Consider the following 17,156-nt stretch of genomic DNA (forward strand, 5'->3'; position numbering starts at 1 on the left):
TACCTGTGCTGTGCTTAGAGTTCTGTGAATATTCAGGGAGTGGACTGAATTTTGTAGGAATACAATGGCATCCTCGCAATCTGTGGTGAAGGACTCCAGCTTCTATCATGGTGGGAGAGGTATGAGACGACAGATACACCGTTAGTGTCCACAGGAGCGCCAGAGAGCAGCACCCTCCCAGCCCAGAACTGGACTTTAGCGGTACTCCCAAGCCTGCCACACAGTGGCTCTCCAGCAGCCTGTGAATGGCAGTTGTGATGGGCACGACACTCAGGGTAGGGATGCCTGTTCAGGTGTGAGTAAAAACATCTGCATAAGGAGAAGTCCCAGGAGACTGGTAGGTGCAGTGGCTGTGAGTTATACCTTACCCTACGGAAGCAGATCCAGTCACTATGGCTATAGGGAAAAGAGCCATCGAGGTCTGCGGTCAGCTGTGAGCTGTCGACAAGCTTGTGCAAGGCCTTCAGGGAGCCCACCACCTCACACTGCCAAGGAGAAGCATTCACTGGTTACGTCCACAGATGCATCCATCAGAAAGACCACTGTGATGGTTCACTCCTGGGAGAGCTACCACTGAGAGGGTTGAGAGGCAGGTTTAGGTCCAGTGGCACTGCCTTGCTGGTGGCATTAATGGGCTGAATGTGTTTGGGAACAGGGATGAAGGTGGGGAGAAATGAAAGGAAAAGGCAGCAAAGAGGAAGAACAGAGAGGTACCAATTAAGAAAAAAAAAAGGAAAAATTGAAAAGGAAGAGATGACAAGATGATAGGGGAGGAAGGGGAGGAAACAAATGAAACAGGGATGTGCTATTCTGAGATACAGAGTTGGCCCTTCCCAGACAACCCAAGGGGAAGTATAACAACAACCAAGTGAAAGCTCTGGAGGGCAAACTAAACCATATTTCTTGAGGAGAGCAATTGAAACATGGATGAGGCATCAGCACGGGGTGAGCTCCCCATCTGCAGGGCTCTGGCCTGAAGGCAGGATGCAAACATGGTGAGACTGGATTGGCTGAGGCTCTGATAGCAAACAGGCATTTTTGTGGCCTGAAGAGCCAGGAAAGAATGCTGGGGAGGAATGTGGATGTCGAATACCACAAGGGAGAAAGCCAGGGATCGGGAGCTCCCATACTGTGTAAACTGTGCCCAGGACTCTGGCTGACCCTGAACCATGTATGCAGCAGGGAATACACTAGGTAGCTAAAGGCAAAAAGAACTGAACTGGACCTACATGGGGGACATTTTTCAGTTTGAGTCCAACCAAGTCAAATGCATTTCAAAACAGTCCTTTGTGGAGGTTTATAGTAGAATCCAGAGTTAGCATATTCAACAATATTCAGCAAAACATTCATATGTCTGGAATATAATTCAAAATTACTTGACACATGAAGAATCAGGAAAATGTGGCTCATTTTCAAGGGAAATGACAACCAACAGAAGCCAACCCAGAAAAGACTTGTATGTTGGAATTATTAGATAAGGACTTTAAAGCTGTGGTCATAACTATGCTCAGTGACGTAAAGGAAAAATGCCTGTAATTACTGAGAGAATAGGAAATCTTAGCAGAGACAGAGAAAATATGTTTTTAAAACCACTGGAAATTTCACAGCTGAAAAACACAATAACTGAACTAAAAAATGTCAATAGATGGGCATAATAGCTGAATGGAGATGAATAAAGCATGGAGTTAGTGACATTGAAGCTAGATGAGAGAGAAAAAAGTAGAAAAAAAAATAAGTCTTAAAGACCTTTGGGGCAAGATCGCTTGAGGAGGAGGAGATAAGATGGCGGAGTAGTAGGATGACCCAATGCTTGCCTCATCGCTCCAACACAGCTAGATCATTATACATCATTCTGAGCTCCCAGGATATGGATCTGAGGCCTGAGAGAACAGACTGCATCACTTGAGGGACAGAAGAGGCCATTGTGAAAGGTAGGAGGTAAAGAGACATGTGATTTGGGGGAGAAAAGAACTGTAAGCACTGCAGAGGAAAGGGAGCCCTGATCACGGAGAGAGGACAGAGACAGGGAGAGAGAAAGCAGCACACAGGGAATTGCATAAGAAAAACACTTGCCCAAAAGTGCTGACTGGGAAAATGAAAGGGGCATATTTTTATAAGCAGCAGCGCTGAGAGTCTGAAGTTGTAGCAGTCTGCACTTGCCAGGGTCAAGCCTGGTGGACACAGTGGTGCTCCTGTGGAGAAGAGAGGCAGAGGCCCAGGAGCAGACAGCATGCTCTGAGGAGCTCCTGGGTCGCGCTGGGAGAGATAGTTCCGCTTGTTGGGAGTGCTTTACCTCTCCAGGGACAGAAAAGCCCGTGGGTGCCATAAAGCTGCCCCGGTCATTAGTACAGAGCAGAAGCACCTGCTGAGGGCAGCTAACTTGGATGCCGGCTCTTTGCTACACTTCACCATAAAATCCAAGCTCCTGCACAGTTGTGCAATTGCTTTTCTAGGACCAAAGACACCAGGCACACCGTGATGAGACCCTCCTACAGAGTACCAGCTTGGGTCTGCACTGTGCCAGCTCCCTAAAATTTAGGGTTTTGAAGCACAGCCGCACATCTAAGATAAAACACAGGAGAAGCATACTGCTGAGTTGGCAGACAGCTCTGATACAGACAGGGTGAAAGCAGGGATCTGATGGAAGACTGGGACACAGGAGGGGGATTGTTTGCTCTTCTGAGAGGGCTTCCTGAACAGCAGGGGATGTGAACTCTCCTCTCTGGGGAAGAAAGGAGGCCAACACTGTTTTTCACCTCTCCTATCAGTAAGGACAGACTTCAGCAAGCTGCACAGCACACATAATGAAGGCTTGAGCTGCTTACACTAAGCCCTGCCCCCCCCCCCCCCCCCCCCCCCCCCCCGCGCTCTGCAGGTGCCTTCTTAACTACAGCAAGTGTGATTGAGAGCCAGAGCAGTAGCGGGCCCCTCCCCCAGAAGACCAGCACAAATCCTTTGCATGCACTAGGTCTACTGATCATAGACTGCTGCAAAGCTTCAGCTCTAGTGGAAATAGGATTAGGCACAGGCTTTCCTAGCTCACAAAAGTCAGAGACCTAGATAAAATGCCAAGATGGAGGAATTCATCCCTAAGAGAGAATGAGAAGAGGTCACCACTAGGGAACTAATCCAAATAGATACAAGTAATATGCCTGAACCAGAATTTAAAACAACAATCATAAGGATGCTAGCTGGGCTTGAAAAGCATAGAATATAGCAGACAAATCCTGACTGCAAAGATAAAGACCTAAAAATGACTCCAGCTAAAATAAAAAATTATATAACTTAGATGCAAAACCAACCAAATGTAATGACCACAAGAATGGAAGAACAGAGGAAGGAATAAATGACACAGAAGATAAAACTATGGAAAATAATGAAGCTGAAAAGAAGAGGGAAAGAAAGATACTGGATCACAAATGTGGACTTAGGGAAGTCAGGGACTCCATAAAGTATAATAACATTCATATAATAGGAGTCCAGAGGAAGGGAGGGAAAAGGGGGCAGAATGTTTATCTGAACAAATTATAAGTGAAAATTTCCCTTATCTGGAGAAGGAAATAGTCATCCAAATCCAGAAGGTACAAAAACTCCCATCAAAATCAACAAAAACTGGCCAACACCAAGAGATATTGTAGTAAAATTTGCAACTTAAAGACATAAGAAAAAGAAAAAATCCTGAAAGCAACAAGAAAAAAGAAATCTCTAACCTATAAGGGAAGACAAATCAGGTTAGCATCAGATGTCTCCAAAGAAACCTGGCAGGCCAGAGGAAAGTGGCATGATATATTCAACAGGCTTAAGGGGAAAAATCTGCAGCCAAGAAGACTCTATATACCAAGGCTGTCATTCAGAACAGAAAGAGAGATAAAGTGTTTCCCAGACAAACAAAAACTAAAGGAACTAATGACTACTAAGCCAGCCCTGCAAGAAATATTAAAGGGGATTCTTTGAGTGGAAAGGACCAAAAACTAGAAGGGAAAGAGAAAAATCTCCAGAAACAATGATTTTATAAGTAATACAGTGGCACTAAATTCATATCTATCAATAATCACTCTGAATGTAAATGGACTAAATGCTCCAATCAAAAGATGTAGGGTATTAGAATGGATAAACAACAACAACAACAACAACAAAACAAGACCCATCTATATGTTGCCCACAAGAGACTCATTTTAGACCTAAAGACACCTGCAGACTGAAAGTGAGGGGGAGAGAACCATTTACCTGATGGATGTCAAAAGAAAGCCAGAGGAGCCATACTTATATAAAACTAGATTTGAAACCAAAAACTGTAACAAGAGATGAAGAAGGGTACTATCATAATAAAGGGGACAATTCACAAGAATTGTTGAATACTTGTAAATATTATATTTACAATTTACAATTGTAAATATTTATACTCCCAACTTAGGAGCACCCAAATACATACAACAATTAACAATAAACACAAAGGAACTCATTGATAATAATCCAGTAACAGTAGGGGACTTTACCAACCACCTACAGCAATGGGCAGATCATCTCAGCAGAAGATCAACAAGGAAACAGGAGCTTTGAATGATACACTGAGCCAGATGGACTTGACGGATATATTAGGAACATTCCATCCTAATGCAACAGAATACACATTCTTCTAGAGTGTGCATGGAACGTTCTCCAGAACAGATCACATACTGGGTCACAAATCAGGAATCAACTGGTACAAAAAGATCAAGATCATATTATGTGTTTTTCTCAGACCACAGCACTATGAAACTTGAAGTCAATCATAAGAAAAAATCTGGAAAGACCACAAATACATGGAGGTTAAACAACATGCTACTAAAGAATGAATGAGTAAACCAGGAAATCAAAGAAGAAATAAAACATACATGGAAACAAGTGAGAATGAAAACATGATGGTCCAAAACCTTTGGGATGCAGCCAAAGCACTTCTAAGAATGAAGTACATAGCAATGCAGGGTCTTCCTCAAGAAGCAAGAAAAATCTCAAATGCACAATCTAACCTTACACCTGAAGGAGCTAGAAAAGGAATGACAACTAAAGCCTGAAGTCAGCAGAGAAGGGAAATAATAAATAATATTAGAGCAAAAATAAATGATATAGAAATAAACCAAACAGTAAAACAGGTCAATGAAATCAGGAGCTGATTCTTCAAGAAAATCAATTAAATTGATAAATCCCTAGCCAGACTTATCACAAAAAAAAGAAAAAAAAGAAAAGAGAGAGCAAGAGAAAGAACTCAAAAATAAAAGCACAAATGAGAGAGGATAAATAATAACAACCTCATAGAAATACAAACAATTATAAGAGAATATTATGAAAAACTATATGCCAACAAATTAACAACCTAGAAGAAATGGATAAATTCCTAAAAACCTATCAAACCTATCAAAACTGAAACAGGAAGAAACAGAAAATTTGAACAGACTCATAACAAACAAAGAAATTTAATCAGTAACAAAAATCTCCCAACAAACAAAATTCCAGGACCAAATGGCTACACAGGCAAATTCTACCAAACACTTCAAGAAGAGTTAATACCTATTATTTTCAAACTATTTTGAAAAATGAAAAAGGAAGGAAAACTTCCAAATCCATCTTATAAGGCCAGTATTACCAAAATCAAAGACATCACTAAGAAAGAGAACTATAGGCCAAAATTCCTGATGAACATGAATGCAAAAATTCTCAACAAAATGTTAGCAAACTGAATCCAACAATACATTAAAAAATCATTTACCATGATCAAGTGGGATTTATTTATTCAGTATAAAGGGTGGCTCAATATTTGCAAACCAATCAGCATGGGATACCACATCAATGAGAGAAAGAATAAGAACCATGTGATCCTTTCAATAGACACAGAAAAAGCATTTGATGAAGTAACATCCATTCATAATAAAGCCCTCAACAAAGTGGGTTTAGAGAAAACATACCTCAACATAATAAAGGCCATTTATGAAAAATCCACAGCAAACATCATCCTCAATGGGGAAAAATAGCTCTTTTCCTCTACAGTCAGGATCGGGATGTCCAGTCTCACCACTGTTGTTTAACATAGCACTGGAAGTCCTAGCCACAGCAGTCAGACAACAAAAAGTAATAAAAAGCATCTAAATCAGCAAGCAAGGAGTCAAACTCTCACTATTTGCAAACAACATGATACTCTATATAGAAAACCCAAAAGACTCCACCAAAAAACTGCTAGAACTGATACAGAAACTCAGTAAAGTCACAGCATACAAAATCAATGTACGGAAATCCTGTTGCATTTCTATACACCAATAACGAAGCAGCAGAAGAAAAATTAAGGAAAATAATAAGACACTTAGAAATAAACCTAACCGGGGAGCAGCCCAGGTGGCTCAGTGATTTAGCACCGCCTTCAGTCCAGGGCATGATCCCAGAGACCCAGAATGGAGTCCCACATCAGGCTCCCTGCGTGGAGCCTGCTTCTCCCTCTGCCTGTGTCTCTGCCTCTCTCTCTCTTTCTCTCTCTCTCTCTCTCTCTGTGCCTCTCAAGAATAAATAAATAATCTTTTTTTAAAAAGGAAAGAAACTTAACCAAAGAGGTGAAAGACCTATACTCTGAAAACTATAAAACACTGGTGAAAAAAATTGAAGAGGACCCAAAGAAATAGAAAGACATTCCATGCTCATGGATTGGAAGAACAAATACCATTAAAACATCTATACTGCCCAAAGCTATCTACAGATTTAATGCATTCCTATCAAAATACCATAAGTATTCTTCACAGAGCTGTAACAAACAATGGTAAAATTTGTATGGAACCACAAAAGACCCCAAATGGCCAAAGCAACCTTGAAAAAGAAAAGCAAAGGTAGAGGCATCATAATTCTGGACTTCAATTATATTACAAAGCGGGATCCCTGGGTGGCACAGCGGTTTGGCGCCTGCCTTTGGCCCAGGGCGTGATCCTGGAGACCCGGGATCGAATCCCACGTCGGGCTCCCGGTGCATGGAGCCTGCTTCTCCCTCTGCCTGTGTCTCTGCCTCTCTCTCTCTCTCCGTGTGACTATCATAAATAAATAAATAAATAAATAAATAAATAAATAAATAAATAAATTTTTAAAAAATTATATTACAAAGCTGTAGTGATCAAAATAGGTATCGGCACAATAATGGACGCACGAATAGAGAACCCAGAAATGGACCCTCAACTATCAGTTCAACTAATCTTCAACAAAGTGGGAGAGAATATCCAATGGAAAAAAGACCATCTCTTCAACAACTGGTGTTGGGAAAACTGGACAGCAACATGCAAAAGAATGAAACTGGACCACTTTCTTACACCATACACAAAAATAAACTCAGAATGGATGAGAGACCTAGATGTGAGACCTGAAACCATAAAAATTCTAGAAAAGAACACAGGCTATAATTTCTCTGACATCTACCATAACAACCTGTTTCTAGATGTGTTTGCTGAGGCAAGGGAAATAAAACCAAAAATAAACTATTGGGACTCCATCAAAATAAGAAGTTTCTGTGCAGCAAAGGAAACAATCAGCAAAACTGAAAGGTAACCTGCAGAATGGGAGAAGATACTTGCAAATGTCATATGCAACAAAGGGCTAGTACTCAAAATACATAAAGAAGTTATACAGCTCAACGCCCCAAAAACAAATAATCTGATTACAATGGGCAGAAGACATGAACAGACATATCTACAAAGAAGATATCCAGATGCCCAACAGACACGTGAACAAAAGATGCTCAGCGTCATTCATCATCAGGGAAATGCAGACCAGAACCACAATGAGATCCCACCTCACACCTGCTAGAAGGGCTAAGATCAGTAACACAAGAAAAAACAAGTGTTGGTGAGGATATGAGAAAGGGGAGCCCTCGTGTATTGTGGGTGGGAATGCAAGCTGGAGCAGCTACTCTGGAAAATACTATGGAGGTTCCTCAAAAAGTTAAAAATAGAGCTACCCTATGACCCAGTAATTGCACAATTGGGTATTTACCCGAAGGATAAAAAAATACTAATTCAAAGGGATGCCTACACCCTGGTGTTTATAGCAGCATTATCTACAGTAGCCAAACTATGGAGAGAGCCCAAATATCCAAGAACTGATGAATGGATTAGGAAGATGTGGTCTATGTGCACAATAGAATACTACTTAGCCATCAGGACAAAACCTTGTCATTTGCAATTATGTCGATGGGGCTAAAGAGGATTATGCTCAGCAAAATAAATCAGTCAGAGAAAGACAAATACCACATGATTTCACTTATATGTGGAATTTAAGAAACAAAACAGATGAACATAGAAGAGGGAAAAAGAGAGAAGAGAGAGCCAAACCAGAAGAGGCTCTTTTTAAAATTTTTTTTATTTTTTATTATTTTTTAAAGATTTTATTTATTTATTCATGAGAGACACAGAGAGAGAGAGAAAGGCAGAGACATAGGCAGAGTGAGAAGCAGGCTCCATGCAGGGAGCCTGATGTGGGACTCGATCCCAGGACCCCAGGATCACACCCTGGGCAGAAGGCAGGCGCTAAACTGCTGAGCCACCCAGGCATCCCGAGGCTCTTTTTTTTTTAAAAGGTTTTTTAAAATTTATTTATTCATGAGAGAGACAGAGAGAAGGCAGAGACATAGGCAGAGGGAGAAGCAGGCTCCATGCAGAGAGCCCGATTCAGGACTTGATCCCAGAACCCTGGGACCACACTCTGAACCAAAGGCACACGCTCAACCACTGAGCCACCCAGTTGTCCCCATAAGAGACTCTTAACAACAGAGAACACACTGAGGGTTGATGGAGGCAGGTAGGTGGGGAGCGGCCAGATGGGGGATGGGCATGAAGGAGGGCATGAAGGAGGGCACTTGTTATGATGAGCACTGAGTGTTGTGTGTAAGTGATGAATCACTAAATTCTACTCCTGAAACCAATATTGCACTGTATGTTAACTAACTAGAATTTAAACAGAAATTAAAAAAAAAATAAGTAAAATTAGACTGTGGGGACAGTTGCACAATTCCACACATACACTAAAAATCATTGATTTGGCTTGATAAATGAATTGTATAGGATATGAATTATGTGTCAGTAAAGTTGTTTTTGAAAAGAAAGAGAAAGAAAACTTCTAGACTGTCACTTCTTGAAATTGCAAAAAATAAAAATGCAACAGAGTGAAAAACAAAAAAAAAGACCTATGGAGCAATATCAGTGTGTATAATTGTAATTGTAGAATGAGAAGAGAGAATGAGGCAGAAAAAAAATTTCAAAAAATGACGAATGAAAATTTCCTGAATTTGCTGGTAGACGTAAATGTAAAAATTCAAGCTTAGCCCAACCTAAGAGGATAAAGATGTCGAAAGCCATGCCTAGTCACATTATAGACAATTTGCTGAAAAGAAGAGAAAATCTTGGAAGTAACCAAAGGAAAATGATATTTTCCACAGATGAACAATTATTTAAATTACAAAACAAACTTTTCATTAGAAGCTATGGAAGCCAGAAGACAAGAGAACACCTTTAAAGTGTCGGGCAAACAAACAAAAATCTACTGTAAGGCAGAAATCTGTATCTAGCAAAATATCCTTCAAGAATTAAGACATGAAGAGAAATCTCACAAAGGAAGACATAGACATGGCCAACATGCATATGAGAAAATGCTCCGCATCACTTGCCATCAGGGAAATACAAATCAAAACCACAATGAGATACCACCTCACACCGGTGAGAATGGGGCAAATTAACAAGGCAGGAAACAACAAATGTTGGAGAGGATGCGGAGAAAAGGGAACCCTCTTACACTGTTGGTGGGAATGTGAACTGGTGCAGCCACTCTGGAAAACTGTGTGGAGGTTCCTCAAAGAGTTAAAAATAGACCTGCCCTACGACCCAGCAATTGCACTGCTGGGGATTTACCCCAAAGATACAGATGCAGTGAAACGCCGGGACACCTGCACCCCGATGTTTATAGCAGCAATGGCCACGATAGCCAAACTGTGGAAGGAGCCTCGGTGTCCATCGAAAGATGAATGGATAAAGAAGATGTGGTTTATGTATACAATGGAATATTACTCAGCTATTAGAAATGACAAATACCCACCATTTGCTTCAACGTGGATGGAACTGGAGGGTATTATGCTGAGTGAAGTAAGTCAGTCGGAGAAGGACAAACATTATATGTTCTCATTCATTTGGGGAATATAAATAATAGTGAAAGGGAAAATAAGGGAAGGGAGAAGAAATGTGTGGGAAATATCAGAAAGGGAGACAGAACGTAAAGACTGCTAACTCTGGGAAACGAACTAGGGGTGGTAGAAGGGGAGGAGGGCGGGGGGTGGGAGTGAATGGGTGACGGGCACTGGGGGTTATTCTGTATGTTAGTAAATTGAACACCAATAAAAAATTTAAAAAAAAGAATTAAGGCAAAATAAAGAGTTTTTAGATAAAACAGAAGCAAGAAGAGAGAAAACAAACGAGCTGGAGAAGAAAAATCAGATTTTTAAAAGTTTTCTGATATTATGCTCTATAGGGCTTCTGCAAAAATTTAAGGATTTGGTGATGGGTTTTCAGGATCTTATATGGATGCAGCCAGAGTTCACATAGAATTTTCTATATGTTTTATCTTATATATGTATCTTAATATTTAATTTTACGCATCACTCAGAATCATATCTAATGCTGAGGGTCTAACACCATTACCTCAATTGTTCCATCCTTGTCAGGCCTAAATGCTGATTCTTTATTCACCAACAGCACAATACTATGAATTATGGGAGGAGATGTATTCTGAAATAAGAAAGAAATACCGATTAGCTTTGTAATTTTTAACTTCATTGACTTAATAGAACTGTCTAATTTTGAGGTGCTACTTCTGCTCTGCTTTTTTCCCCAAATACCTAGAATGCATAAAATGTAATTGTCTTTGCTCTAAATGAAAATTATTTTCCCTTGTAAATTTTAATGTAATCAAGTTTATTGGTTATAATTTACATATAATAAAATTCGCCCTTTTAAATATAGAGTTTCTAAATTTTGTCACGCTTGAGGAAGGTGCTACGTTCTCCTGAGTTGCAGTTTCCAGCGCTGTGCTGACTGGTGTGCGGTGAGCAGGTTAAACCTTGGCTCCTGAGGAACATGCGTGTGAAACACCGACACACCTTATCCTCCTGTCCACGTGCACATTCCAAGCAGGCCTCAGAGTGAACATCTTCTTTCTGAAAATTCTCAGAACTCAGAGGACGTCCTGCAGTTCCTCCTTTGAACAGAATTCCTTCCAAATCTGTTTGAGAAACAGCCATCCCCCTCCTTTCCCAGGAGACTTCCAGCAACTTCTCAGGCTTTGCTGGTTGATAAAACTGCACATGCTTAAGAAAAACCAGAATCTCAAAGGAATTTGAAAACTGAAGCTGAATATGAGCATTGAACTGGATGACATCCTGGCTGCCGACCTGTGAGCTCAACGGCTGGTGGCCGAGAGCAGGGGAAATGTAATAAGGGACATGTGTGTGTCCGAAGTGCTTCATGGAAACCAAGTTGTGGCTGTCAGACCTGCCTGTCCCTGTTGGAGGCACTAACTCGCTGCACTGGGATCCCTTCAGCTGAGGGCCTGTTTGTCCCAGCAAGTTCTGCTGAGAGCCCTCTACAGCCCTGATGCCCCTGACAGGAGCCTCACCCTCCCTCCCCAGGCTCCTTGACCTTGGCTGCCTCGGCCTCCCCAAGCCCCGCCACCCCTTGCAGAGCCGGCCTGCTGGGGGCTCCACTGTCCTTTCCTCACACTCTACTGTCCAGTTACTGAGTGCAGCCCCACGTGCCCCAGCCTCCACCTCTGAGTCCTCCCTTCAAAGAACTTCCATTTGGCATCCCTCAACTAGGAATCTGGGTAGAAGAGTGATGGTGCCTGGTGCCTTCAGCAGAGACCAAACAGAGGGACAAGGTGGGACCCCAGACTCCATCACAGCCCTTGGCACATGCGGGCCCCCACAGACACACGTCTGAGGAGGCCTCAGTGTTCTCCAGCCTCCCTCTGGCCCTGGGTCCCTGGAACATCCTGATGCGGCGTTTCTCCTGTTCCAAGGACTCTCCATTTCCCTTTTGATGTTACTCATGACCCAGAATCCATCAGGTCTTCCTGGGGTGACCGCACACCTGTCAAACAACCTCCCTTGACCTTGGCCCAGAGGTACGGGGCCGTCCTCTCCATACCATGCACGCCTCTGTTCTGAGAACGTGCTCTGTGTACCCTGCACTCTGATTCGGTCAGACACTAGATGGGGACTGCTGTTGGGGGGGCAGGAGTCATGCCCACATGGGCTGGTCCTGGCTGGCCCTGCCTTGAAGGTCTGCAGTAGTGACCTAGGAGATGGGCAGGAAGCTCCTTCCAGGCCACTGTGGCTGACTGTGGGGGAGAACATTGTTGAGGGGTGCAGGAGCAGGGCTCTTCTGCTACTTTCCATGTCCACACTTGGGACCCTCACCTCATCCTGAGATTCCTGCTGGGGGCAAGTGCAGGCATGGCTGCCCTCAGCTGCTCCTGGCCCATGAGGGAGCCCCTCGTGGCCCCAACTGAATGCTTGGCGCCCCAGTGATAGGAGTCACCCTGACTCACCTGCAGCACTGCCAGAGCCTGGGAGAGTGCAGGAGAAGCCGGACCCTTGCGAGCATCCACCAGGATGACCAGCCCCAGCTCCCGCACCTCCTTCCTGGGGAGAGACACACAGCGTTAAACACTGCAGGCACAATCTCTTTCATCTCTGGTGAGACATCCTCACCCAGATGGCCTTGGGTCTACAAGTTTCTGACACACATCAACCTTTTGCTTCCTGAGGAATCAAGCTGCCTACTGGGTGCAGACAGGGCTGCTGGGCTCATTGTGTGGGTCAGTCCTGCCTGACGGCCTCTCCAGGCAAGCAGAGCTGGCTGCCTGTCTGCGCTGGCCGGGGCTGCTTTCTCTCACCCACGGCCCTGTCACTGGGCAGAGGTCCCGGAGCCTCCTTGTGCTAGTCTGCTTGCTGGGGCTGTATCTGATGTGGAATTCGACTCAGAGCACACGAGAACACAACGCGGTTGGCTCTTCTCGAGACCCAAGCTCCGGACCCATCATCTGGCTCAACTACACTTCTGGAGCTACAGCAGGACAGCTGAGCATCCTCGGAAGCTGGAAAGCTCTGTCCCTTCCTATGATCGTGACTGTAAGCTTTAGTCCTAAGTAGGACAGAATAACAGGCTAGGGCCAGGTGATGTATCTGACCCAACCTCCTGGGGTTAACTACCACTCTACCTCAGCCACATTGTGCGTGCTGGCCTTACACGGGCATGCTGACCGCCCGTGCACACAAAGCAGGTAGAACCACGTGTCGCGTCAAAGCCATATCCTGGCCCCAGGGCAAGTGTGCTTCACAGTTGGGTGAGTTCAGTTTTGGGTGTGACTGCTAAGGAATGCTTCTGAGGGGTGTGTGTCTTGGAGAAGCTAGCGTACTGAAGGTGGAGTGGTGTCCTGGTGTCAAAGCCGGACGCAGGAAGGGTGAGGCTGGGAAAATCTTACTTCCTCCATCAGCTGGCCAGCTCTGTGCCCAGACCTCCTCTGCCACGGAAGCCGCTTTGCGACACACGTGGCTTGAAGCGCCAGAGTCCACATCTCTGGGAGTGGTCCCGGGTGGTGCTTCAGGAGCTGGGCTCAACACTCCACTTTCTCGGAAGGTCCTGCATCTCTCCTAACACTCCCGCTCCTGATGTCTCCTCACCCCAATCTCCTCTGCCGTGGCCCTGAATTTGTGTCTCAAGGTCTGCTTCTGGCCTCAGAGGTAGGACTAGGTCTCATTGCCACACTGGCTTGTGCAGCATGGGAAATAACGCCTGGGGCTCAAGACCCACATGTTCTCCTCCACCAATCTCATCCACTTGGCAGCTTTGCTGCAGGGGATGGCTGAAGAGTAAACAGCTGCTTCCCAGGCTCAGAGGCCTGCTGGACCCTCCACCTAGGCTGGCTGAGGTGGATCCACTGACTCAGAGCTCACACTAGAACAGGATTAGACAGGAGAAGATGGGAAGTAATGCCCCCAGGCCACCCAGACCGAACTTGCTTCTCTCTGCCTGCTTCTGGTGGTGGGTGGAGCTGGCTGGCTCACCTAGTTGGGCTCCCCTGGGGCCCCTGGCCCTGTGCAGACCTGCCCCAGACACCCTGGGCCTGCATTTCTGCAAAAGCCTCACATGGCATTCCTCCTGCACCACACGGCTTCTCCATCTGAAGTCAGCGTAGCCTTCAGGCCCCGGGCACCCGCTGTACACATGGAGTCCTCACACCTGCCGCCTGACTCAGAAAGTGACTGGCTGCTCTGCGCCTTTGTATGTGCTCTTCCTTCTGCTCACAATGTCCTTCCCTTCTTGCCTGCAAACGCACCGTCCTCAAGGACACGGAGCACATCTGGGAGTCCCCACCCCTGGCCAAGGCTGCGGCTCCCTCCCGGCACTGTGGGTTTGTCCAATGCCAGGAGATGCAACAATTGGGGTTCACAGGTGTGTCCCTTTGAGGGGAGGAACCACAGCCTGTTCTCCTGTGTATGTGGTGGATTACAGAGGAGACTGGGTGGATGACAGCCAAGATCCATTCTGATTTTAAGACTGTGTGTCTGAGAGTTGATGGAAGTCCATTTATAAGGAACACGTGGCTCCCTGTAAGACAGCTGCAGAAAACGACCAGGCACTGCTGGACACTATTCCTGGTACTGAATGCTGGCACCTGGGGCATGTCATTGTCACAGCTGAAGGCATGTGGCACACCCCACAAGGTAGGGGTGGATTTCAGGTCCTTAAGGGGCAACAGTCAATCAGGAGACTAACAAAATTACGATGCTTGTGGGGAAATAATCAGCCAAATCAGGAGGTTCCACCATGAGTTGCTCTAATGCTTTAGGGATGTTCTCACCAAAGGCTTCCCCCTGGAGCCTCCTGAGCTAGTGAAGACCCCTCCCCTGGGAGGGGAGTGGGGCTGTCTGAATTTTCTGTGGAAAAGGCAGAGGGCTACATATCCAGAGTCAAATCATGGCCCTGCCTCCCCCCCTCCCCCGCCCCGTGGGTACCCTAACCCCTACAGTTGGTGTTCTGCTGCGGAATGGAAAAACAGCGTTCAGCCTGATGGCTAAACCAGGCTGAGTAGGCTATCGTCCTCATCCACCAGGATTGCTCTCCATTATCACCCTGAGTTAATTATGGAGGCTCCCGTAAAAGAAAGAAAAAGCCAATATCTTAGCGTTTTGGTGTTTCCTAAGGCTTATAAAGTATAAGCTAATGCGAGGATGAATCTGTATTTTCTTCAGAATATTTCTTTTTATTTTGAAATCTGTGCTGGGAGATAAGTTTGAAATCCCAGGCTCAACCAAAGGCAGTAAAACCACTGCCCTCAGATAACTGGGAGCCTCCCTCTAGGAAAGGGGTTGTTCCCACACTGAATCTACCTCTGCTACTTCAGAAGAAACTCCAGCAGAAAGTTCATGCGCCACAACGAGCCTGAGGTCACGTGATGGGCATCATGGACTGTGTTCCCCCGCGGGCTCGCATCACACGATGCGCATCCTGTCACTGTCAAGGAGTCAGATCACATCATGGGGTGTATCATGAAGATGATGCTCTGGGCTTCAGTCCACGTACTTTACACAGATTATTTCTAATCTCTCTGACACAGCCTTGAGACAGCAGCTACCATCCCAGGTCAATGGGGAGGAAACAGGCCTATGGAGGTGCGCCATCTACCCGGCCAGTAGGAGCACAGCTGGGATTTCCAGCCGGGCTGTCTGATGTTGGAACTGAGCTCGCCAGCTGGGCAACACTCCCTCCCCTATGGCTGCCTCCACCCAGCACCTCAGGGACTCTTGTTCTGGTGGCCATAAGGGCTGACTAAAGCAAGCTTGGATCTGATGGGATCAAGTAGTTATGAAATAACACACTATAACCATCCTTAACTCCCACTGTCCTGTCCCTGTCCTTGGTCCATGAAGAGATCTGAAGCCATGCTCCAGAGAAAGTCACCCATTGTCATCATGCAGGATCCAAGTGGTATGGCTCCCTAGAATTCCATGCCAGGGAGGACAAGTCTCTCTTGAGGAGCTGGCATGCTTTCCTCCTGCTACACGGCATTGCCTAGCTGAGCGTGAGGCTCTCACTTAGCATGAATCAGTCTTTGCTGATTCTGGGTACCATAGTACTCATTTGTAAGATTTCTTGACCCATTTATTCTAAATTTTCTGTCTATATCTGCTAGGTCTTTATCCAGAAAGAGGTGGCGTATAAGACATGTGCACACATAATGCTTGGAGCAAGTACTGACCCATGCAGAGCAACACAACACTCGGGCTAGACTGTATGTCAGAGCTCTGATTCAGGGGAGAGGTCAGGGTGACAGGAGAGGAATTCGTGGGGGACCTGGAGAAGAGTAGCGAGGTGGGACGTGGGGCCAGCTAGCAGAAGCCTGAGGGGCAGGTGGGAGCCTGGTGCCCCTGTCCCAGGGGGCCCCCAAGGCTCCACAGAGACCCTTGCATGAGGACACAAGCTTGTGCAGGGTTACCCCCAAAGCTCTGAAAGGTGGGGGCCTGGCTCCATCCCACCTGGGGATGCCGTGGAGGTATTGCAACAGGCGGGTCAGCTCGACGCTGGAGGGGTGTGCGCTGGACCAGAGCGGGCCCCTCGTGCAGACTTGCACCACTGCTCTCCCCTGGTGATCTCGCGTCCCTGAAGAAAGAGGGCATTGTGAGAGGGCAGCCTTAATGAGGACATACCTGGCTTCAAGCTTGAGACACTGAGCTCAGGTCTGCAAATGGCTGAGATGTGAGATTTCCCAAGAGAGGAGGGCCTGCCACTCACCTAAGCAGGCGACAGCTATGCTCACATAAAAGGGCGATGGGCACTGCTCTGGGCTGAAGGTTCATGTTCCCCCTGAATCCTTATGTTGAAGCTTAAGTCCCAGTGGGATGATACTAGCAGGTGGGCCTTTGGGTGGCACTTACGTTACAGGAGTGGAGCCCCACGGATGGGACTCATGCCTCTTGCAAAAAAGACCCCAGAGAGTTCCCTTGCTCCTTCCACCATGTGAGGACACAGTAAAGATGTTTCAACTATGAACGAGGAAGGGGCCCCCAAGGAAACCCGACTGTGCAGGTGCCTTGGTCTGGGATA

At 45.6% G+C, this 17,156-nt stretch overlaps 1 protein-coding gene across 1 annotated transcript in view; it reads right to left on the bottom strand.

The window, feature by feature from the left end:
• Positions 1-17,156, bottom strand: part of PLEKHG4B (pleckstrin homology and RhoGEF domain containing G4B) — a 70,148-nt gene that overhangs the window by 8,539 nt on the left and 44,453 nt on the right. Inside the window, exons 5-9 of the mRNA XM_077879690.1 lie at positions 16,589-16,712; positions 12,598-12,691; positions 10,692-10,778; positions 369-485; positions 4-102 (exon numbers count right to left, since the gene is read on the bottom strand). Of these exons, the coding sequence (XP_077735816.1) occupies positions 4-102; positions 369-485; positions 10,692-10,778; positions 12,598-12,691; positions 16,589-16,712 (521 nt within the window). The remainder of the gene's footprint in view (positions 1-3; positions 103-368; positions 486-10,691; positions 10,779-12,597; positions 12,692-16,588; positions 16,713-17,156) is intronic.

This window comes from Canis aureus, chromosome 31 (genome assembly GCF_053574225.1).
Source record: "Canis aureus isolate CA01 chromosome 31, VMU_Caureus_v.1.0, whole genome shotgun sequence".
In the NCBI taxonomy this organism is placed as follows: Eukaryota; Metazoa; Chordata; class Mammalia; order Carnivora; family Canidae; genus Canis; species Canis aureus.